The 25,227-nt window shown below is 47.0% G+C and overlaps 1 protein-coding gene across 1 annotated transcript; it reads left to right on the plus strand.

Moving 5' to 3' along the window:
- The first annotated feature begins 20,806 nt into the window (after window positions 1-20,806).
- Window positions 20,807-23,870, plus strand: LOC119349751. Its single transcript, XM_037617835.1, has 3 exons — window positions 20,807-21,794; window positions 22,980-23,067; window positions 23,164-23,870. Exons 1-3 carry the CDS (start codon window positions 21,499-21,501, stop codon window positions 23,536-23,538), a joined length of 759 nt encoding a protein of 252 aa, XP_037473732.1. The 5' UTR covers window positions 20,807-21,498; the 3' UTR covers window positions 23,539-23,870.
- The last annotated feature ends 1,357 nt before the right edge of the window (window positions 23,871-25,227 follow it).

Raw genomic sequence — 25,227 nt, forward strand, 5'->3', positions numbered from 1 at the left:
CATGAAATTAAGACTTTGAGATGCATGCAGGATAGCGGTCTTGCAGTGTGATACGTCTCCAACGTATCTATATTTTTTTATTATTCCATGCTGTTTTATTATCAATCTTAGATGTTTTATAATCATTATATAGTCATTTTATATCAATTTTTCGTACTAACCTATTGACATAGTGCCAAGTGCTAGTTGATGTTTTCTGCATGTTTTTTTACATCGCAGGAAATCAATATCAGACAGAGTCCAAATGCCACGCCAATTTACGATGATTTTTTATGGACCATAAGGAAGAAGTTGGGTCCTGGTTGTACCTGGGGGGAGTTTCGAGGAGGGGACAACCCACCAGGGCGCGCCAGAAGGCCCAGGTGCGTCCTGGTGGGTTGTGCCCACCTCGGGTGCCCCCTAGACCGACTATTTGCTCTATAAATACCCCAATATTCCAGAAACCCTAGAGGAGTTGACGAAATATTCATCCAACCGCCGCAGAGTTCAGAACCACCAGATCCAATCTAGACACCATCACGGAGGGGTTCACCACTTCCATTGGTGCCTCTCCGATGATGCGTGAGTAGTTCTTTGTAGACCTTCAGGTCCGCAGTTAGTAGCTAGATGGCTTCCTCTCTCTCTCTCTCTCTCTCTCTCTCTCTCTCTCTCTTGATTATCAATACAATGGTCTCTTGGAGATCCATATGATGTAAGTCTTTTGGCAGTGTGTTTGTTGGGATCTGATGAACTTCGAGTTTATGATCAGTTATATCTTTTTATATCCATGAAAGTTATTTGAGTTCTTTGATCTCTTATATTTCTGATCTCTTATAGCCTCGTATTTCTTCTCCGATATTTGGCTTTTGTTTGGCCAACTTGATCTATTTATCTTGCAATGGGAAGATGTGCCCGGTAGTGGGTTCGATCTTATGGTGCTTGATCCCAGTGACAGAAAGGGAACCGACACGTATGTATCGTTGCTACTAAGGATAAAAAGATGGGATCCATATCTGCCGCAATAGATAAATGGATCTTGGCTACATCATGTCATCGTTCTTATTGCATTACTCCATTTTTCCATGAACTTAATACACTAGATGCATGCTGGGTAGCGGTCTATGTGTGGAGTAATAATAGTAGATGCACGCAGGAGTCGGTCTACTAATCTTGGACATGATGCCTATGTAATGATCATTGCCTGGATATCGTCATGATAATTTGAAGTTCTATCAATTGCCCGACAGTAATTTGTTTACCCACCGTTTGCTATCTTTTTTTAGAGAAGCCATTAGTGAAACCTACGGCCCCTGGGTCTTCTTTCTCATATATTTGCCTTGCGATCTACTTTTTCCTTGTGTTTATTTTCAAATCTATTAAACAAAAAAATACAAAAATACCTTGCTGCAATTTATTTGTTCCACGATCTATTTATCCTATCTACAAATTTACCTCACGTCCTTTGCCTATCTTGAGGCGACGTACCCCTAAAGGGATTGACAACCCCTTTAACACGTCGGGTTGCGAGGTGTTGTTCTTTGTGTGCAGGGGATGTTTATGTTGTGTTGCTTGGTTCTCCTACTGGTTCGATAACCTCGGTTTCATATTTGAGGGAAATACCTACCACCACTGTGCTGCATCATCCCTTCCTCTTTGGGGAAATACCGACGTAGCTTCATGCGACATCAAAAGGAATTTCTGCCGCCGTTGCCGGGGAGGATCTTCAACATAATCAAGTTCCTAATCACAAATCTAATCTCCTTGCAATTTACATTATTTACCTCTCGTTTTGCTCTCCCCCACTTCACTAAAATTTGTTATTTTATTCGCCTCTCTTTTTCCGTTCACCGTTTTCTTGCCGGGTCTGTTTTTGCGTGCTTCCTTGCTTGCCGGTATGGATAGTTCTTCCTCTATTGCTTGCACTCCTAAGGACGAGGTCCTCAACTTTAAACAAAGGGGAGGAGAAAATTTAAAAGAATCTTGGTATAGAATTTGCAATGCTCATAGTAGATCTATCTGTAAGCAATCTACTGTTGTGCTTCTGCGTTGTTTTTATGTTGGTATCACCACTTGGAATAGATTCGTCCTTGATACGATTACCAGTGGAAATTTCTTAATAAGTCCTCCTTTTGATGCTCTTAATGCTATGGGAAATTTAGTAGGCTCACCACCTCTTATGGTTAAAAGCATCTCCAACAGCCGCGCTAAACTAGCGCTGCGCCGCAAATTAGGCCGTTTTAGCGCGCGCGCGACGCGGCAGGTGGCTCCAGCGGGCGCGCAAAAACCGCGTGCGCTATAACAAGTTGGGCGCGCGGTCAGAAGCACTATCCCGCGCGGTGTATTTGGGGCGCCCACTTCCGCGCGCGGCACAATCGAGCGCTCGCGCCGCACTCTCTCCTCTCCTCCTCCTACGCCCCGCGTGCGCCGACGCCGGCGCCCTGCCACCCATGGACGCGCACACTGGCACACCGCTCACCCCGTTGTACAGCTGCGACCCCCCCCCCCCCGCCACCGTCGCCGTCGCCGCCGCCGGAAACCCTAGCGCGGGGAGCGTTGGCGTCGCCTGTTGGAAATATGCCCTAGAGGCAATAATAAATTAGTTATTATTATATTTCCTTATTCATGATAATCGTTTATTATCCATGCTATAATTGTATTGATAGGAAACTCAGATACATGTGTGGGTACATACAACACCATGTCCCTAGTAAGCCTCTAGTTAACTAGCTCGTTGATCAATAGATGGTTACAGTTTCCTGACCATGGACATTGGATGTCGTTGATAACGGGATCACATCATTGGCAGAATGATGTGATGGACAAGACCCAATCCTAAGCCTAGCACAAAGATCGTGTAGTTCGTATGCTAAAGCTTTTCTAATGTCAAGTATCTTTTCCTTAGACCATGAGATTGTGCAACTCCCGGATACCGTAGGAATGCTTTGGGTGTACCAAACGTCACAACGTAACTGGGTGGCTATAAAGGTGCATTACAGGTATCTCCGAAAGTGTCTGTTGGGTTGGCACGAATCGAGACTGGGATTTGTCACTCCGTGTAAATGGAGAGGTATCTCTGGGCCCACTCGGTAGGACATCATCATAATGTGCACAATGTGATCAAGGAGTTGATCACGGGATGATGTGTTACGGAACGAGTAAAGAGACTTGCCGGTAACGAGATTGAACAAGGTATCGGATACCGACGATCGAATCTCGGGCAAGTACAATACCGCTAGACAAAGGGAATTGTATACAGGATCGATTGAGTCCTTGACATTGTGGTTCATCCGATGAGATCATCGTGGAACATGTGGGAGCCAACATGCGTATCTAGATCCCGCTGTTGGTTATTGACTGGAGAACATCTCGGTCATGTCTACCTGTCTCCCGAACCCGTAGGGTCTACACACTTAAGGTTCGGTGACGCTAGGGTTGTATGAATATGAGTATGCAGCAAACCGAATGTTGTTCGGAGTCCCGGATGAGATCCCGGACGTGAAGAGGAGTTCCGGAATGGTCCGGAGGTAAAGATTTATATATAGGAAGTCTTATTTTGGTCGTCGGAAAAGTTTCGCACTTTATCGGTATTGTACTGGGAGTGCCGAAAGGGGTCCGGGGGTCCACCGGGGGGGTCCACCTGCCCCGGGGGCCACATGGGCTGTGGGGGTGTGCCTTGGCCTATATGGGCCAAGGGCACCAGCCCCAAGAGGCCCATGCGCCAAGGAGACTTGAGGAGGGGAGAGTCCTAAGAGGGGAAGGCACCTCCGAGGTGCCTTGGGGAGGATGGACTCCTCCCCCCTCTTGGCCGCACCCCTTCCTTGGAGGAAGGGGCAAGGCTGCGCCATCCCCCCCTCTCTTGCACCTATATAAAGGGAGGGGAGGGAGGGGTGGCCGCACCCTGAAGCCCTTGGCGCCTCCCCTTCCTGCTACACCTCCTCCTCCTCCCGTAGTCGCTTAGCGAAGCCCTGCCGGAGTTCTGCTGCATCCACCACCACGCCGTCGTGCTGCTGGATCATCATCAACCTCTCCTTCCCCCTTGCTGGATCAAGAAGGAGGAGACGTCATCCGCTCCGTACGTGTGTTGAACACGGAGGTGCTGTCCGTTCGGCACTAGGTCATCGGTGATCTGAATCACGGCGAGTACGACTCCATCATCCCCGTTCTATTGAACGCTTCCGCACGCGATCTACAACTGGTATGTAGATGCAATCACTCTCCCATGACTCGTTGCTAGATGAACTCATAGATGGATCTTGGTGAAACCGTAGGAAAAATTTTAATTTTCTGCAACGTTCCCCAACAGTGGCATCATGAGCTAGGTTTATGCGTAGTTCTCTATTGCACGAGTAGAACACAATTTGTTGTGGGCGTAGATGTTGTCAACTTTCTTGCCGCTACTAGTCTTATCTTGCTTCAGCGGTATTGTGGGATGAAGCGGCCCGGACCGACCTTACACGTACGCTTACGTGAGACTGGTTCCACCGACTGACATGCAGTAGTTGCATAAGGTGGCTAGCGGGTGTCTGTCTCTCCCACTTTAGTTGGAGCGGATTCGATGAAAAGGGTCCTTATGAAGGGTAAATAGAAGTTGACAAATCACGTTGTGACTTTCACGTAGGTAAGAAAACGTTCTTGCTAGAACCCTATTGCAGCCACGTAAAACTTGCAACAATAATTAGAGGACGTCTAACTTATTTTTGCAGCAAGTGTTTTGTGATATGATATGGCCAAAGTTGTGATGAATGATGAATGATATATGTGATGTATGAGATCATGTTCTTGTAATAGGAATCACGACTTGCATGTTGATGAGTATGACAACCGGCAGGAGCCATAGGAGTTGTCTTTATTTTTTGTATGACCTGCGTGTCATTGAAGAACGCCATGTAAATTACTTTACTTTATTGCTAAACGCGTTAGCCATAGAAGTAGAAGTAGTCGTTGGCGTGACAACTTCATGAAGACACGATGATGGAGATCATGGTGTCATGCCGGTGACAAGATGATCATGGAGCCCCGAAGATGGAGATCAAAGGAGCTATATGATATTGGCCATATCATGTCACTACTATATAATTGCATGTGATGTTTATTATGTTTATGCATCTTGTTTACTTAGAACGACGGTAGTAAATAAGATGATCCCTCATAACAATTTCAAGAAAGTGTTCTCCCTAACTGTGCACCGTTGCTAAAGTTCGTCGTTTCGAAGCACCACGTGATGATCGGGTGTGATAGATTCTTACATTCACATACAACGGGTGTAAGCCAGATTTACACACGCAGAACACTTAGGTTAACTTGACGAGCCTAGCATGTACAGACATGGCCTCGAAACACAAGAGACCGAAAGGTCGAGCATGAGTCGTATGGTAGATACGATCAACATGAAGATGTTCACTGATGATGACTAGTCCGTCTGACGTGATGATCGGACACGGCCTAGTTGACTCGGATCATGTAATCACTTAGATGACTAGAGGGATGTCTATCTAAGTGGGAGTTCATGAGATGAACTTAATTATCCTGAACATAGTCAAAAGATCTTTGCAAATTATGTCGTAAGCTCGCGCTTTAGTTCTACTGTTTAGATATGTTCCTAGAGAAAATATAGTTGAAAGTTGACAGTAGCAATTATGCGGTCAGTAGAAAGCTTATGTCCTTAATGCACCGCTCGGTGTGCTGAACCCCAAACGTCGTTTGTGGATGTTACGAACATCGGACATACACGTTTTGATAACTATGTGATAGTTCAGTTAAACGATTTAGAGTTGAGGCACCAAAGACGTTTTTCGAAACGTCGCGGAACATATGAGATGTTTCGAGGGCTGAAATTGGGATTTCAGGCTCGTGCCCACGTCAAGGTATAAGACCTCCGACGATTTTCTTAGCCTGCAAACTAAGGGAGAAAAGCTCAATCGTTGAGCTTGTGCTCAGATTGTCTGAGTGCAACAATCACTTGAATCAAGTGGGAGTTGATCTTCCAGATGAGATAGTGATGTTTCTCCAAAGTCATTGCCACCAAGCTGCTAGAGCTTCATGATGAACTATAACATGTCAGGGATAGATATGATGATCCTTGAGGTATTCACGATGTTTGACACCGCGAAAGTAGAAATCAAGAAGGAGCATCAATTGTTGATGGTTGGTGAAACCACTAGTTTCAAGAAGGGCAAGGGCAAGAAGGGACACTTCATGAAACGGCAAATCAGTTGCTGCTCCAGTGAAGAAACTCAAGGTTGAACCCAAACCCGAGACTAAGTGCTTCTGTAATAAGGGGAACAGCCACTGGAGCAGAATTACCCTAGATACTTGGTAGATAAGAAGGCTGGCAAGGTCGATAAAAGTATATTGGATATACATTATGTTAATGTGTACTTTACTAGTACTCCTAGTAGCACCAGGGTATTAGATACCGGTTCGGTTGCTAAGTGCTAGTAACTCGAAATAAAAGCTACAGAATAAACGGAGACTAGCTAAAGGTGAGCTGACGATACGTGTTGGAAGTGTTTCCAAGGTTGATATGATCAAGCATCGCACGCTCCCTCTACCATCGAGATTGGTGTTAAACCTAAATAATTGCTATTTGGTGTTTGCGTTGAGCATAGACATGATTGGATTATGTCTTTCGCAATACAGTTATTCATTTAAGGAGAATAATGGTTACTCTGTTAATTTGAATAATACCTTCAATGGTCTAGCACCTAAAAGGAATGGTTTATTGAATCTCGATCGTAGTGATACACATTTTCATGCCAAAAGATATAAGATAGTAATGATAGTACCACGTACTTGTGGCACTACCATGTAAGTCATATTGGTATAAAACGCATGAAGAAGCTCCATGTTGATGGATCTTTGGACTCACTCGTTTTTGAAAAGTTTGAGACATGCAAACCATGTCTATTGGTGTATACGCATGAAGAAACTCCATGTAGATGGATCGTTTGGACTCACTTGATTTTGAATCACTTGAGATATGCAAATCATACCACATAGGCAAGATGACTGAAAAGCCTCGGTTTCAGTAAGATGGAACAAGGTAGCAACCTGTTGGAAGTAACACATTTTGATGTGTGCAGTCCAATGAGTGCTGAGGCATGCAGTGAATATCATTATGTTCTGACTTCACAGATGATTCGAGTAGATGTTGAGTATATTTACTTGATGAAACACAAAGTCTGAATTATTGAATGGTTCAAGTAATTTCAGAGTGAAGTTAAAGATCATTGTGACAAGAGGATAAAATGTCTATGATATGATCATAGAGATGAGTATCTGAGTTACGAGCTTTGGCACGCAATTAAGACACTGTGGAAATTGTTTCACAATTAATACCGCCTGGAACACCATAGTGTGATGGTGTGTCCGAACATCATAGTTGCACCCTATTGGATATGGTGCGTACCATGATGTCTCTTATAGAATTACCACTATCGTTCATGGGTTAGGCATTAGAGACAACCGCACTCACTTTAATAGGGCACCATGTAATTCCGTTGAGACGACACCGTTTGAACTATGGTTTGGAGAAACCTAAGTTGTCGTTTCTTAAAGGTTTGGGGCTGCGACGCTTATGTGAAAAAGTTTTAGGTTGATAAGCTCGAACCCAAAGCGGATAAGATGCATCTTCATAGGACACCCAAAATGGTTGGGTATACCTCCTAATTCAGATCCGAAAGCAATAGGGATTGTTACTAGAAACGGGTCCTTTCTCGAGGAAAAGTTTCTCTCGAAAGAATTGAGTGGGAGGATGGTGGAGACTTGATGAGGTTATTGAACCATCACTTCAACCAGTGTGTAGGAGGGCACAGGAAGTTCCTGTGGCACCTACATCAATTGAAGTAGAAGCTTATGATAGTGATCATGAAGCTTCAGATCAAGTCACTACCGAACCTCGTAGGACGACAAGGACGCGTACTGCTTCGGAGTGGTACGGTGATCCTGTCTTGAATGTCATGTTGCTAGACAACAATGAACCTACGAGCTATGGAGAAGCAATGGTGGGCCCATATTCCAACAAATGGTTATAAGCCATGAAATCCGAGATAGGATCCATGTATCAGAACAAAGCATGGACTTTGGTGGACTTGCCCGTTGATCGGCAAGCCATTGAGATAAATGGATCTTTAAGAAGAAGACGGACGTGGACGGTAATGTCACCGTCTATGAAGCTTGACTTGTGGCAAAGAGTTTTTCACAAGTTCAAGGAGTTGACTACGATGAGATTTTCTCATCCGTAGCGATGCTTAAGTTCGTCGGAATCATGTTAGCATTAGCTGCATTTATGAAATCTAGCAGATGGATGTCAAAACGAGTTTCCTTACCAGTTTTGTAAGGAAAGGTTGTATGTGATACAATTAGAAAGTTTTTGTCGATCCTAAGGATACTAAAAGGTATGCTGGCTCCAGCGATCCTTCTAAGGACTGGAGTAAGCATCTCGGAGTTGGAATATACGCTTTGATGAAATGATCAAAGATTTTGGGTTTATACAAAGTTTGTGAGAAACTTGTATTTCCAAAGAAGTGAGTGGGAGCACTATAGAATTTCTGATGAGTATATGTCGTTGACATATTGATGATCAGAAATGATGTAGAATTTTCTGTAAAGCATATAGGGTTATTTGAAAAGTGTTTTTCAAGTGAAAACCTGGATTAAGCTACTGAAACATTGAGCATCAAGATCTATGAGGATAGATAAAAACCGCTTAATGGTACTTTCAAATGAGCATATACCTTGACATGATCTTGAAGGTGTTCAAGATGGATCAGTCAAAGAAGGAGTTCTTGCCTGAGATGTAAGGTATGAAGTTAAGACTTAAAGCTCGACCACGGCAGAAAAGAGAGAAAGGACGAAGGTCGTCCCCTATGCTTTAGACGTAGGCTCTATAGTATGCTATGTTGTGTACCGCACCGGAAGTGTGCCTTGCCATGAGTCAGACAAGGGGTACAAGAATGATCCAGGAATGGGGATCATTGGACAGCGGTCAAAATTGTCCTTGGAGTAAATAAGGACATGTTTCTCGATTATGGAGGTGATAAAGAGTTCGGCGTAAAGGGTTACGTCGATGCAAGCTTTAACACCTATCCGAGTGACTCTGAGTAGCAAACCAGATACGTATAGTTGAGAAACCATTTGGAATAGCTTCAAGTGGAGCGTGAAAGCAGCATTTACAATATGACATAGAGAATTGCAAAGTACATACGGATCTGAATACTGCAGACCCGTTGACTAAAACTTCTCTCACAAGGAAAACATGATCAAACCCCAGAACTCATTGAGTCTTAATCACATGGTGATGTGAACTAGTTTAGCGACACTAGTAAACTCTTTGGATGTTGGTCACATGGCGATGTGACCTATCAGTGTTAATCACATGGCGATGTGAACTAGATTATTGACTCTAGTGCAAGTGGGAGACTGTTGGAAATATGCCCTAGAGGCAATAATAAATTAGTTATTATTATATTTCCTTATTCATGATAATCGTTTATTATCCATGCTATAATTGTATTGATAGGAAACTCAGATACATTTGTGGGTACATAGACAACACCATGTCCCTAGTAAGCCTCTAGTTAACTAGCTCGTTGATCAATAGATGGTTATGGTTTCCTGACCATGGACATTGGATGTCGTTGATAACGGGATCACATCATTGGCAGAATGATGTGATGGACAAGACCCAATCCTAAGCCTAGCACAAAGATCGTGTAGTTCGTATGCTAAAGCTTTTCTAATGTCAAGTATCTTTTCCTTAGACCATGAGATTGTGCAACTCCCGGATACTGTAGGAATGCTTTGGGTGTACCAAACGTCACAACGTTGGGTGGCTATAAAGGTGCATTACAGGTATCTCCGAAAGTGTCTGTTGGGTTGGCACGAATCGAGACTGGGATTTGTCACTCCGTGTAAATGGAGAGGTATCTCTGGGCCCACTCGGTAGGACATCATCATAATGTGCACAATGTGATCAAGGAGTTGATCACGGGATGATGTGTTACGGAATGAGTAAAGAGACTTGCCGGTAACGAGATTGAACAAGGTATCGGATACCGACGATCGAATCTTGGGCAAGTACAATACCGCTAGACAAAGGGAATTGTATACAGGATCGATTGAGTCCTTGACATCGTGGTTCATCCGATGAGATCATCGTGGAACATGTGGGAGCCAACATGGGTATCCAGATCCCGCTGTTGGTTATTGACCGGAGAACGTCTCGGTCATGTCTACCTGTCTCCCGAACCCGTAGGGTCTACACACTTAAGGTTCGGTGACGCTAGGGTTGTATGAATATGAGTATGCAGCAAACCGAATGTTGTTCGGAGTCCCGGATGAGATCCCGGACGTCACGAGGAGTTCCGAAATGGTCCGGAGGTAAAGATTTATATATAGGAAGTCTTATTTTGGTCGCCGGAAAAGTTTCGCACTTTATCGATATTGTACCGGGAGTGCCGAAAGGGGTCCGGGGGTCCACCGGGGGGGTCCACCTGCCCCGGGGGCCACATGGGCTGTGGGGGGTGCGCCTTGGCCTATATGGGCCAAGGGCACCAGCCCCAATAGGCCCATGCGCCAAGGAGACTTGAGGAGGGGAGAGTCCTAAGAGGGGAAGGCACCTCCGAGGTGCCTTGGGGAGGATGGACTCCTCCCCCCTCTTGACCGCACCCCTTCCTTGGAGGAAGGGGCAAGGCTGCGCCCTCCCCCCCTCTCTTGCACCTATATAAAGGGATGGGAGGGAGGGGTGGCCGCACCCTGAAGCCCTTGGCGCCTCCCCTTCCTGCTACACCTCCTCCTCCTCCCGTAGTCGCTTAGCGAAGCCCTGTCGGAGTTCTGCTGCATCCACCACCACGCCATCATGCTGCTGGATCATCATCAACCTCTCCTTCCCCCTTGCTGGATCAAGAAGGAGGAGACGTCATCCGCTCCGTACGTGTGTTGAACGCGGAGGTGCTGTCCGTTCGGCACTAGGTCATCGGTGATCTGAATCACGGCGAGTACGACTCCATCATCCCCGTTCTATTGAACGCTTCCGCACGCGATCTACAAGTGGTATGTAGATGCAATCACTCTCCCATGACTCGTTGCTAGATGAACTCATAGATGGATCTTGGTGAAACCGTAGGAAAATTTTTAATTTTCTGCAACGTTCCCCAACATCGCCACCGCCGGAGCTCTGCCGAGCATCGGCCTCGCGCGCAGCCTCTTCTTGCCGCCGCGGATGACCACGGCGACGGGTGGCGTCGCGCCGGCGCCGTCCCGTGCCGCCGCCGCACCGTCGAAGCTCCCCAATGCGGCGCAGCCGAAGAAGGGCAAAACATCCGCGAAGAAGAACAAGGCGGCGGACGGCTCCGGCAGCTCGAAGGCGAGGGGAAAGAAGCTTGCAGGGCGTTCGACGGGCGCGGCAGCTACCAAAGCGCCGGCGAGCTCACTCGTTGAGCCGGCTGCCGACGCGCACCACGTGTTCGACGAAACTTTATGTCTTGAACTTTAATTTGCATTTTGAACTTGGTTGGATGAACTTGTGGGCATGATTTTGAACTTGTGGGCATGAACTTTTATTCATCAACTTGTTTGTGTCAAATTTCACATGTTCATTGCATTTTGATGAATGTTTCAAACTCATTTTGTGTCCAAAATGCCATATATGTTAAAATGCCCGGCGAGTCAAGCGCGCTGTATTTTTGCGCGCTGCTGGAGCGGCGCGCGCGCTGCATTATAGCGCGGCTACTGGAGCCAACGCTGGCGGCCGCGCAAAACCAGCCGAAGCGCGCGCGGCAAACAGGTTTTTTGCGCGCGGCGCGAAGCGCGGCTGTTGAAGATGCTCTAATGAAACATTTTTGACTCTTGAGCATGTTATGGAAAGACTAGATGCTATTGAAAAGAAAAATGCTCACCGAAGATCATATGGAAATTATATACAAAAAGATGCATAATTTTGCTACTAATCTTGGGTCAAAAGCGGGCGGTATTTTTAAGTTGTTAAAAGAGAGGGGCACCTTAATCCATGAAAGAATAGAAGAAAGTCCGTCTCGGATTGATAAATTGGAAGAAATCTTTAGTAATCTAAGCACGGCTTTTACTACCACTAAAATTATTGAGGAAACTCCCGTAAAGAGTAAGAAATCTAGGAACAAGGGTGCATCTTCTAGTAATAATGATAAAGGAGACCTTAAGATGATTAGCATCCATCCGGATTTTATTGAAGTGATAAGAGATCCTTTTTGTAAGAATGAAATATTTAAATTTACTCCGAGGAGTATTGCTATTGAAGGTCTTTATGCTAATTCTTTGAAGGATTCTAAGTGTTTGATTGAAGAGTTGGACAAGGATGACAAAACTTAGATGCTTGCTTTATGCCTAGCTAAGGGCGTAAAACTATAACGCTTATTGGGAGGCAACCCAATGAATAAAATTTATTTTTGCTTTTTGATTTCTGTTCTTGAGTGTTAGCACAATTATGCTACTGTTATGATTGTGTTTTTGTGTTTTAATTAATTTTTGTGCCAAATAAAGGCTTTAAGGATCTTCTGGGGTGATAGTTGTTTGATCCTGCTGAAAAAGACAGAAACTTTGCGCTCACAAAAATAATTATCATAAATCACACAAAAGAGATTTCGCCATGATTCTTTTTGCAGAAGATTAATATACAAATTATGCAGGTCATCCTAATTTGTAGAATTTTTGGAGTTACAGAAGTATTCGAAAGTTCCAGATTACTACATACTGTTCTGTTTTGACAGATTCTGTTTTCTTTGTGTTGTGTGCTTATTTTGATGGCTCTATGGTTTTCTTTGATGATTTTTTGCCATAGAAAATTTGGAATACAGTAGATATAATTTTTTTGGAATACAGTAGATATAATACAAAAACAAAATAAGAATTGGTTTGACACAACACTTATAGTAGTGGTTTGATTTCTTTTACTAACGGATCTCACAAGGGTTTTGTTGAGTTTTGTGTGATTGAAGTTTTCAAGTTTTGGGTTATCTTACGATGGATGAAAGAAGGATAGAAGAGCCTAAGCTCGGCGATGCCCTGGCATCCCAAGCTATTATCCAAGAATGAGCAACCAACTAAGCTTGGGGATGCCCCCGAGTGGCATCCCCTCTTTCTTCTAACGACCATCGGTATTTTACTCGAGACTATTTTTATTCATCACATGATATGTGTTTTGCTTGGAGCATCTTGTATGATATGTGTCTTTGCTTGTTTTATTTTGTGTTTTAAGTCATCAGTCCTTGCTGGACACACCTATTTGAGAGAGCCAAATTTATGCCATGACTTGTTAGAATTGCTCTTTATGCTTCACTTAAATTTTTATGAGCAATGGACTGGCTCTAGTGCTTCACTTATATCTTTTTGAGCACGGTGTGCTTAGTATTTTTCAAGAAATGCTCTCTTGCTTCACTTAGATTTATTTGAGAGTTAGTAAAATTTTGAAGAAATTCTCTCTTGCTTCACTTAAATTATTTTGAGAGAAAGAAAATATGTTATGCTCATGATCTTCACTTATATTTGTTTGAGCTTATGAAAAGCAACACATGAAAAGCAACACTTATATTATGCTCAGTGTTGTCCGCGGCCTTGGGGGAGGAGGCCGTCGGAAGGGACCCGCTGTTCATCACCGACGGGTCCAGCGATCCCTCTGAAGAGGAGGATATCTCGATGTTGGACTTGATGGGACTGCAGGTGCATGTCTGGCACATTAAAAAGCGATAAAGCAAAAAGGCCGAAAATACTATTATGTCCGGATACTTATGATTTGGCCAGGGGCTTGACCCTGGGCTCCCACTCCTTGCCGTTGTTTGTGGCTGCGGCGGAGTAGTCCGGAAGGAAGGTTTTTCCCTTCTTGGATGCCTCGGCCTCCCCATGTGTGGAGGCCTTCCTCTTCTTTCTCCCCCAGTAGGGGGGGGGGTGGATTTCCTCCTCCTCCCCATCATCTTCGGTGGAGGAGTGCGTCTCGGTGTCTTTGGACGTCATGTCCGAAGCACCCTTGCGCCGGAGACCATCTCTGGTCCCCGTGGCCGTCTTCTTGGCTTTCTTCTTCGGCACCTCATAGGGCGTCGGAAATAGCATCCCCGTCAAAAGAGGGGTTTCTGGATCTTCAGGTAGCGGAGCCGGACAGTTAATCTGCTCCGCCATCGTTACCCAGGCCTGAAAGATTGGCATGGAGGCTTAGGTTCCTCCCGCGGATATGCTAGTAAAATATATATCTTGCAAATATGAAAACTTACCGGATTAGCCCAGCGTTTTGCGCTGTGCCCACGATCTTCGGTCGTGGGTGGTGGTACCTCGCTGGCCTTAAAGAGCACCTTCGAGATGTCTTCATGCATCGTGCCGAAGAGCTCTAGCAGCGTCGGGTGCTCGGCCAGGTCGAACTCCCACAAATTACAAGTCTGTCTCTAGCACGGAAGAATCCGGCGGAAGAGCATAACTTGGATCACGTTGACGAGCTTGATTTTCTTGCTTATCATGTTTTGGACACATGTCTGGAGTCCAGTCAATTCTTCCGCCGAGCCACAGGCTAAGCCCTTCTCTTGCCAGGAGGTGAGACGCATGGGGACGCCGAATTGGAATTCGGAGGTCGCCGCCCAGTTGGTGTCATGCGGCTCGGTGATATAGAACCACCCTGATTGCCACCCCTTTACAGTCTCCATAAAGGAGCCTTCGGGCCAGGTGACATTGGGCATCTTGCCCACCATGGCGCCTCCGCACTTCGCTTGTTGGCCGCTCACCACCTTTGGCTTCACCTTGAAGGTCTTCAGCCATAGGCCGAAGTGAGGTGTGATGCGGAGAAAGGCCTCGCACACGACAATAAATGCCGAGATGTTGAGGATGGAGTTGGGAGCTAAATCATGGAAGTCTAGCCCATAGTAGAACATCAATCCGTGGACGAACGGGTGGAGGGGGAATCCCAGCCTGCGGACGAAGTGGGAGAGAAACACTACCCTTTCCTGGGGCTCCGGGGTGGGGACGATCTGCCCCTTGGCCAGAAGCCGATGAGCTATGTCTTTGGCCAAGTATCCGGCCTCCCGGAGCTTCTTGATGTCCTCCTTCTTAACAGAGGAGGCCATCCACTTGCCTCCCGCTCAGGACATGTTCGGAATGTTTTTGCGGAGAAGGCGAAAGCTTGGGCGCTCGAGAATGGATGAGTAGAGGAAGGAGAAGGCGTGGGTGAAAGAGGGGAATCCTTATCCCTTTAGGCCTAGTTTGGTAGCAAGGCCAACAAAACCAGGGCAGCATACCTTAGTCGGGGGATTTTCTCCGGAAGATGAGATCCCCTTCCATCACCTGGGAGATTTCCCTAATCAGTGTTACCTCATTTGGTGGCTAGAGGACGGGGCGCCACGCGCCAGATCGCTAGGTGGAAGTCGATCATGGGAGAGAGAGAGCGGAGGCGTGGGTTTCCTGCCCGATCTCTCGAGTCATGGATTGATCTCCCTGGGAAATAAGGTGGATCGGGCCAGAAAATCCCCAAGCGGTGAGCAACCAAATGACCCGTTGGTTTTCCACAGGCTCATTCTTCGCGTGGGTCACGAGCCCTAGATTTTATCGGGGATCCGGCGTAACCAAATGAGGCCTTATAAAGGCAGTAAAATCATGCGCCTCCCCGCGCGCCCTCAAAATCGCTTATTCCCCAAGCGCCGTGCTAATGGCGCGGTTAGGTTACCCACGCCCGTATTGATGAGGATCCCATAATAAGGGGACACGATCTCTGCTTTGACAGGACGTGCCAATAAAACCGCCTCGCGAAACATGTAGTAGCAGGTTGGGAAAATGGTTCAAATAATGACCGGGCCACGGCGTGATGTCACGCTATGAAGAAGTTGTCAGCAGATTGGACTCGTGGAATATTATACTCTCTACGATGGTATGTGGAATTTGTTTCGCAGAGCCGGACACGATTCTGGTGTTCAATATCTACTTTGGAGTATTCAAAGAAGGAACCCGCCTTGCAATGCCGAAGACAATCTGCATTGGACTCATCGTCATTGAAGCCTGGTTCAGGGGCTACTGAGGGAGTCCTAGATTAAGGGGTCCTCGGACAGCCGGACTACTATATGCGTATGCCGAACTGTTGGGCTATGAAGATACAAGATAGAAGACTTCGTCCCGTGTCCGGGTGGGACTCTCCTTTGCGTGGAAGGCGAGCTTGGCGATTCGGATATGTAGATTCCCTTCTCTGTAACCGACTCTGTGTAACCCTAGCCCCCTTCTGTGTCTATATAAACAGGAGGGTTTAGTTCGTAGGACAAGATCAATCATACCCATAGGCTAGCTTCTAGGGTTTAGCCTCTACGATCTCGTGGTAGATCAACTCTTGTAATACTCATATCATCAAGATCAATCAAGCAGGAAGTAGGGTATTACCTCCATAGAGAGGGCCCGAACCTGTGTAAACATGGTGTCCCCCGCCTCCTGTTACCATTAGCCTTAGACGCACAGTTTGGGACCCCCTACCCGAGATCCGCCGGTTTTAACACCGACAGTCGTGACAAGGCAATTATGAGGCATGTTAGTCTTGAGGTTGCGAGTGGCTCCGAGGAGAGGATCACAGATGAGGAACCATGGATCCGACATCACTGCCAGTGGAGTGAGTCTGAGGAGGATACTCGAGTTCGCTATTCATCCTGTGCTACTGAGGAGTCTGAGGAGGAGGAGTATGACCAGTGATGCTTTGGAGGTGTACCAACACCTGTGTCGTAGGTGTCCTCTCTGCCTGTTTGGTGTCTCGATGCCAAAGGGGGAGAGAGGGTAGGATTTGCGAGTCTTGTGTCAAGTCTTGAGTCCTTTTGCTTTCGTTCCATTGAACCTTCATTGCTTTGGTTTGTTGGTTTGTGGTTGGGTTCGTGTGGGACCAGGTGACTATCATATGGTGTGAGACGTATGCCCTCAAGCGTATCTTATTGTCTAGTATGATTAGTATATTGTGAGCTTATGCTATCTTGTGCCCCTTACTTCATGCTCACTTACTTTACCTTGCCTCCATGCTTATTGTCACTTATATTGTTGCAAGTTTTGCCTTGCCTATAAAATATAGGGGGAGCGTCGATCCTAGTATGTGTGCCATGCAGTCCAAAGCATATCTCTAGAGTGCACACATCTAGGGGGAGCCTATCTATATTCTATAGATGTTGGGTTTGCTTATGTTTATTTTATATCCTTATGTGCAAATCCCGTATTGTCATCAATCCATCAAAAAGGGGGAGATTGTAAGGGCATATTTCTCCCTATGTGGTTTTGGTGATTGATGACAATGCATTTGCGGACTAATCGTGTGCATTGAGCATTTCAGATATCTCATGTCTAGGCACAAGATTATTCGTTGCCCCTTGGAGCTTTTAAGTGAAGATGGTGTAGTCTCTTTCGTTTCGGTTTTGGTGGACTTGAGTCGTAGGAGACACTATACTATCAAGAGGGGGTCCGCTTTGGAAAGGCTAGGGTGGAATCAACACGTACACTTCTTCTTTGCACCCCCAGCTCATTTCCTCTCATTGGAGTTTGTCATTTCATCGAAAGTGGAGGTTGTGAGGGGTCAGCGGTAGTACCGCCCGGAGCGGCAGTACCGTTGCTCCACAGCGGTAGTACCGCTTGGGTGCTTCGGCGACAGTATCATCCTTGTTTGGCACTGCTACCGCCTTGACTCGAGGGTGCTCTCCTCGTGTCGGGTTGTGTGGCAGTAGTAGCGGCAGTAGCAGCGGTAGTACCACTCTTGAGCGGTAGTACCGCAGCTACCACCGCTACTAGTGCCGCCCAAATGCCCTCTCTCCCTCTCGTTCCCCTTCTAATGCCTCTACTCTCAGTCACCGCGGTAGTACCGCTGGAGGTTGCGGTAGTACCGCCTGACTGAGCAGTAGTACCGCTTTGTGCGGGCTGAAGTGGGGGTAACGGTTGGATTGTTTCCCCCACTATAAAAGGAGGTCTTCTTCTTCAAGTTGACTCACCTCTTTTCCCCCAAGCTCCATTGTTGCTCTAAAACTCATTTTCGCCCGATCTCTCTTCCTAGCCAATCAAACTTGTTGATTCTTTAGGGATTGGTTGAGAAGGCTCGGATCTACACTCCCACCAAGAGAAATTTGATTCCCCCCACTAATCCCTTGCGGATCTTGTTACTCTTGGGTGTTTGAGCACCTTAGACGGTTGAGGTCACCTCGGAGCCATATTCCATCGGTGAACCTCCTGGCTTCGTTGGGAGCCTTCAATTCAGTTGTGGAGAGAGCTCCAACCTTGTTTGTAAAGGTTCGGCCGCCGCCTTCAAGGGCACCAATAGTGGAATCACAACATCTCGCATTGTGTGAGGGCGTGAGGAGAATACGGTGGCCCTAATGGCTTCTTGGGGAGCATTGTGCCTCCACACCACTCCAACAGAGACGTACTTCCTCTTAAAGGGAAGGAACTTCGGTAACACACCCTCGTCTCCACCGGCTCCGCTATTGGTTACTTCTTACCTTTACTTGAGCAAGCTTATCTTGTGTTGTTTCCCTAGCTTGCTTGTTTGCTTGTTGTTGTTGCATCATATAGGTCGTTCACCTAGTTGCACATCTAGACAACCTACTTTGATGCTAAGTTTAATTTGGTCAAGAAAGCTAAAAAAATTTAGTTGCCTATTCACCCCCCTCTAGTCAACCATATCGATCCTTTCAACTAGTGCCTTTTTTTTGCTACCACCGGCTAGGCTAGTGAGCGACACCATCTTCGCCATTAATGTTGCAACCGGAGGGTCGGCAACACTGGTGAGGAACGGTAGTTGTGGCCCGCCCCATGGGAGTACCCATGGATGCAACCGGGAGGAGGCAACGAAAAATAACTATGGTCAACTCCTTTTTTGTTTTGCATTTTGATGAGGTGAGAGTCGACTGGCGGGCTTCAACGACATGAGCAAGGGGACGCATGAGGGAGAGAGGGATGACCGCCATTCTTCCTCCATGTTATTTTTCTATGAGAGGGATGCGAGAGGTGAGAAAAGTGATGAGGATGAAGGCATGGAACGGCTACACACGTCGGGATCCAATGACTGTGTGGAGACCGCTGAATTGTGGGCCGGTCTACCGGTGCCTAGCGCTGGCCTATTGGATTGGATGTGTGTGGCATGTGCATACACATGCTACAACTAATATACTCCCGCCGGTATTAACAAAAAGGGACATGCTAACAAAAAAGGACGTGCTACGCGTCTGCCGACTGATCTTTTTAAAAGATTGGCCCGGTCGTGAGCCGTCAGATCTCATGCCATCGAGTGACCGAGCGTCGTCCTTCCCATTGCAACAAAGGTAATGTTGCAGATTTTTTCGAAACAAAGATCGTGTTGCAGAAACTTTTGTAATATAGTTCATGTTGTAAATCTTTTTTGAACAAGATATTTTTTGCAACATGATCTATGTTTCAGAAAAGCATCTGCAGCTCACAGTAATGTCCATGGCAGATTTTTTTTGCAACAAAGGTCTTGTTGCAGATTTATTTTGCAACAGCGGTTCTGTTGCGGAATTTTCTGCAACAAAGGTCTTGTTGCACATTTGTTTCTTTCCAATAGAACTGATGTTGCAGAAGTGGACGACGGCCTTGGCATTGTCAATGGCGAGCAGAGGCCGTCTTCTTCATCACCCGGTAGCAACAAGAGCAGGACATGAGCTTCGCCACATGGCGGTGAGGGAGGATCGACGTTGCCCGTCCATGCCTTCGCGCCGCCGCCGGCGAGCAGCGAACCTCGACCAGGTCGCCTCGCCGCCATTCCTTCCTTCAGTTTTCTCCGTTTGTTCGCCTCTTGCCGCGGGAGCGCCATGCACCGCTGCCCCTCCCGGGTCCTCGGGATGAAGCTCGCTACCAACCCCGTCGGACCTCGCCGAGCGGAGCCCCCGCCGCTCGCGGATGTCCCCGCCTCTTGCCCGCTCGCCATCCTCGTCCTTTCTGGCTGGAATCGTTGCCGTCGTTGTGCTCCCAGTTGCACGAGTCTCCACCCCCGCCGCTCGCGGATGTCCCCGCCTCTTGCCCGCTCGCCATCCTCGTCCTTTCTGGCTGGAATCGTCGCCGTCGTTGTGCTCCCAGTTGCACGAGTCTCCACCCCCGCCGCTCGCGGATGTCCCCGGCCTCCTACCCATGCGCCATACTCGCTGGATCCGGCTGGAATCCTCGCCGGTGTCGCCCTCCCAGGTGCAGGAGTCTTCGCCCGCCACGGGATCTAACCAGATTGTTGGAAACTCTATTTTCTGAAACAAGGCATGAGTTGCAGAAACCCGGACACGGAGGGGTTGCGCTCGACCGTTTGATCAAGAGTCAACCTGACGGACACGAAGGCGACGGACGCTCGCATGCGACCGACCGGCCGAAGGTAAGCTTTTCCCTAACACAAAAGGACATAATTTAATGCATATGTAATCAATATTAATATTTGTGTATTCACTTAGTATTTCCAAAACAAAGGAGATTTTGCTACAATCGTGATAAATATTTGCCTATTTTCCCAAAGAAGGAGATCAAATTGTGGATGTAATTAATAGGTATTTTACTATGTTAGGAAGAAACCGGTTGTTGGGAAAAATTCTCGCATACATGGGGTGCTCGGCGTTGCACCCTGCCCTCTTTTTTTTGGGGAAGGAGTTAATTCCTGTGATTTATCTCCAATGCAAACCCTTGAATAGAAGGCACAGCAAATGTCCGTGGATGTGTCCGCAGACAGGATTTGTCCGACTGATTTCTCTGGTTGGTCCGCCCGCTTTTGCTGGAGTAGTAAAAATCGTGGCCGTTCAAATTGATGCGGTTTTGGCGGCGCCATCCCCTCCCCTGCCTCTCTTCTCTCTCTATAAAGAACAAACGTGAACCCCCCGCCTCCGCCTCCTCCTCAGCGTGACTCTTTCCTTCCCAGCACCACAGACAGACTCTTCCGTTTCTCTTCTCTCCTCGTATATTCTTCTACTCCATGGCAGCCGCTCGCTCGCCGGAGACCTCCGTCGGACTTAGATCCCACCGCGGGTCAGCTGTTCATGCGGCGGTAGCTTGCGCTATGCAGCGGCCTTCGGACGCGGCTATGCCAGATGCGTGCGCCAGCCCGGCCGTCTTCGCCGGACGGGGCACGCCGGCGGTCAGCTGCTCCTGTTGCAGTGGCCCCAGCGGAAAGCGTGGATCAGCTCGCAGCGGATCCGGTGTGCCGCCCGCCCGTCGACCCGTTTCTGGCGGGTGCTACCCGACCCGGCAGCCGCTAGAAGACCCGTGCCCGTAGGCGATCGAGTGGCGCGTTGGACCGGGCGCATCCGATTGCCGGCGGGTGCGACCGACTCGCGCCGGGCAGCCGGTCGAGCCAGTCCGCCTCGGCGGGTGCGACCGACCGCGCCGCCATCCTGCCGTGGGGTGGGACGGCACGCAGCATCCCCACCGTCCGTTCCTTGATCGGACGGCGCACCAGATAGGGTTTCCGCCCTATATTCTATATAAAAGCGGGCACTCGTCTCCTCCGCTCTCTCCCCCCATTTCCGCCGCCGCCGCGCCTCACCATTCCCGTCTCCCACTCCCAAGCCGGCCCCCATGGGGAACCAGGTCGCCACCGGCAAGATGGACGCCGATCTCATCGGCGCCGGGGTCGGGACCGGCAAGATGGAGGCGGCTCCGGTCGGCGCCGGGAAGATGGAGGCAGATCCGATCGGCGCCGGGGTCTCTGTGGCCGAGGAGGAGCCGCTGGAGATCACCTCCGACCAGCTCAAGGCGCTCGAGGAGGCGGCGCTCGACCTGGCGACCATCAAGCTGCAAGAAGCCTCCGACCTCTTCACTGCCGCGGGTCGCTTCGCTGCGGCGCGCCAGATCTCCCATCTGCCGGAGCCAGAGTGAGTGTTCCATGTAAACCCTCGTGACGCACTGCATTACATCTTGTTCTTGCCGTTACTTGTTAGGAATCTACCTTGTGAAGATCTCTCGCACGGATTGTTGAATGAAGAGCTAGATCTTAGTTCATGAATTTCTTGCCCCGACCTATGGCAGATGCATCTTGTGCGTTGGGACATGGAGTAGCGATTGTTCATCTTATGCCTTGATCGTTATTGTATTCTCGGCCTCAGATCGTGTGCCTTGCTGTTTGTCCTGCCATAGGCTCTATGTATACATCTTTCCTGTGTGGATTGTTGTTTTCATGCTGTTAAATATTGACAAACTGTTGGACTAGTGTTCCTGCCAAGGACTCTAATTGATCAGTGCATTTTCGAATTGAATCTAGCCCTGTTGGAAATGATGTCAACATGCTGTTTTTTCTAGTCATGCTTACTTAAAAGATACTGATTCATAGATCATTAGGTAGCTAGCCTTAATACATGCTATGAAATGTGCGACTTGTTTGAGGAGGTAGCTGTTCGAAGATCTCTGCAGCTGTTGACTAGTACTACATTCATAGTAGATGGCTCTTGCCGTTTGATCCTGTTCATATGTACAATTTTGTTTGGAAGGCCTCACAAACTGATAGTAGAGCTAGAGCGTATTCATGAGTGCCTTGACTTGTCCTATTGCCAGTAGATTTGTGAGAGATGTACAAGGTCATTAAGCTGTATTTGTGTTCCTGGCTTTTGCCTAACTGTTGTTGTAAGAGCCTTCCTGGTGCTTGGTGTCTTTGTTAGCTTTCTGAAATAGCATTAAGAACATGCTCAGATGTGAATAAACTGTTTGACTCTAATAGATTGTTGTCCCTTCCAAGTTATTTTACATAGTTCTGCTTCATTCTATGGTTTTATTGATAGCAGATCATTAGTCCCATGGTTATGGAGGTTTACCTAGTTTATTATTGATGTCTTTTCTGCAGTTTTGTTGGTTAGCTTACTCTTTTCTTTATTACCATGCGAGTAATATCGTTGATGAACCAGTAGTTCATTTGCACTAGCTTCGGTTGTGATATATGATAGTCAGCTAAGGTTCACCTGACTTCAAAATGTTGACTGTCTTAATTGCTGATTCCAGCTGTTTCACTTGTGTGAAATCTAGATCATGAGATGTATTGTCTCTAATGTTTAATCTGGGTGCATCAGGCCACTCTTTCCCAAGATCGTCGATTTGCTCATGGCGGATACCAGAAAGCGGGAACTTAAGCGGGTTCGCCCTCTCAGAATTGCTCAGGTAAGTTGATGAATGCTTGTTCCTTTAGTTTCTCCACCACAGCATAGAGAGTTTGCTGGGTGGGAATCTTACCCCTATAGTGTGTTGCGTTCACAGGGTCTCTACAGGGGCACTCCCGCTCAGCGTCGAGCTCTTCAGCAGGCAACCAGGAAGCTTTTGCAGCTGGAGACGAGGAACGTGGATACTATGGCAATGCAAGTTTACAAGCAGCTCACGAAGACTGCTATCCTGGGTGACAAGGTCCTGTCCCCACGTGACGTTGCCAGGGTCCTGAAGGCCGAGGCCGACGTCCACGGCCTGCATCCGGATGACTTGAAGGCCTGGAAGATGATTAAGGCATGCATGGCAAACATCAACAGCGTCGGTGGCGTGGTCAGTACAGCGGGTTATGCTGGTGGAGCCATATGGACCCTACGTCAGTGGAACACGAGCTATCCCATGACTGAGCTGCCTGAAGACTTCTTCTGGTAGAAGACTTGCCTCCGGTAGACTTTAGTTTGATCCTTTTGCTAGAGCAGTCCCAGAGCCCTTCTTAGCTTGCCAGACCCCTCCATCATGCCAGAGTTAGCTACTTTTTGCCAGACCTTGATTTGGGAGCCCTCATTTTGCTAGACTTATCTCTTCATAGTTTGTCCAGACCCCTCCATCATGCCAGACTTTGCCTCGTTTTTGCTGCTAAGTATTGTTTCAGATATGTAAGACATCCTGCGGTTTTGCATTCGTGAAACATGGAGGTTTTAAGGATGGTGTACTAGCTTTTCTGGTCTGTGTTTTTGATTCAAAGCTGGTTTGTTGTTTGCCCAGTTTGTGTTCACTTGACTGTCCAGATTGTGTGGTAGGCTGTCTCTCTTCACTTTGAATTCTCTAAGCTGCAGTGATGAAGATATTAATCCCAAGGTTCTGAATCCTTCTCTGATGTTGGTTAAGACTGCAAGGTTCCACTTCATTTGCTTCTCGATTGATATGGAAGGTAGATCGAAAACTGGAGCATAGCTCCTGAATCTCATAGCATATCGATGCCAGGTCATACTCTTGCAAAATTAGCCTCATTTAGCATTCTCACATCTTTTTCGATGATCACTTTGAGGTGTCCAAGATCTAGAGTAAGATGGATGCCATTACGGAGCCAAAGCACAAAGTCGATACCAAATTGCTTGTGCTCCTCGAACTACCGCCAAAGCACAAAATCGATACCAAATTGCTTGTGCTCCAAAGGGTATATCTTTGTATTCTAGGTACTGAATAGTTTGGAGGTGTATAAATGTGCATTAGTTCTTCCGGGTTAAAGTGCCACTGTGTGTTGTTCTATATTCTCTGCAGATGAATTGGACAATTTGGAGCTTCGGATTTACCAAGATATACCATTTGTTTTTTGATACATTCCCATTCTCTTAATCTCAAACAATTCTTGCTTTCTTCCCTCCACACCTTGCTATATATCTGACGAGATGCCCAACAATAATACTGAGACCCTATGTTGCTTACCATTGCAGTCTGCATAATCAGGAGTATTGTGGTCCGTTGACAATATTGATACTACATCAAAATGCAGGTGGAAGTTGAATAAAGGAAAACTTCTCCAATTCAGTTAACAAATGCTTTCCTCATCAATATGTATATCTTTTTGATGCTGTAGAAGGATCAGTTTCTGCCGGTAGATTGGATTGGTTGTGCTTAGGTTAAGATACCACTTCGGGCCCTGATCTACACATTATTTCTGGGATGGATCCAGGTAATTGTCTTTTGGGTTATGCATTTCCTTCACTCCTGTTTGAATCAAGTTATTCTAGTTTCAGTGATTGGCAGCAAACAACACACTAATTCCCATTTACCTCCCGAACACATCCTTGATAAAATGACTAGTTATAGTGCCTTTGAACTTATCTGATTTTCAGTAAATAGTCAAAATCTTCTCTCTTTCTTTTGTCAAAAGGAAACTGCATAAAAGCTCCATGTATCATTTGTCGTATGTCGTATTTGTTCTCTGCGAAGAGTAACGCATACCTGATCATTCAAATGGAGCATTATAAATATTATAGCAATATTTCACAATTCTTTTCCAAATGTACTTTAGCGCAAACCTTGATCCACTCACTGCTAAACACTGATGTTAATTACTCAACCAGTAAAGTTCTGCCAATCTTTTCTCTCTTCGTTTGG

This window comes from Triticum dicoccoides, chromosome 1B, assembly GCF_002162155.2.
Source record: "Triticum dicoccoides isolate Atlit2015 ecotype Zavitan chromosome 1B, WEW_v2.0, whole genome shotgun sequence".
Classification (NCBI taxonomy): Eukaryota; Viridiplantae; Streptophyta; class Magnoliopsida; order Poales; family Poaceae; genus Triticum; species Triticum dicoccoides.

Excerpts from the sequence above, each read along its gene's own strand:
- LOC119349751 (XM_037617835.1), top strand. The coding sequence starts at position 21,499 with ATGGGGAACCAGGTCGCCACCGGCAAGATGGACGCCGATCTCATCGGC. Across the intron at positions 21,795-22,979 it reads TCCCATCTGCCGGAGCCAGA|GCCACTCTTTCCCAAGATCG; the intron begins GTGAGTGTTCCA and ends TGGGTGCATCAG. Across the intron at positions 23,068-23,163 it reads GCCCTCTCAGAATTGCTCAG|GGTCTCTACAGGGGCACTCC; the intron begins GTAAGTTGATGA and ends TTGCGTTCACAG.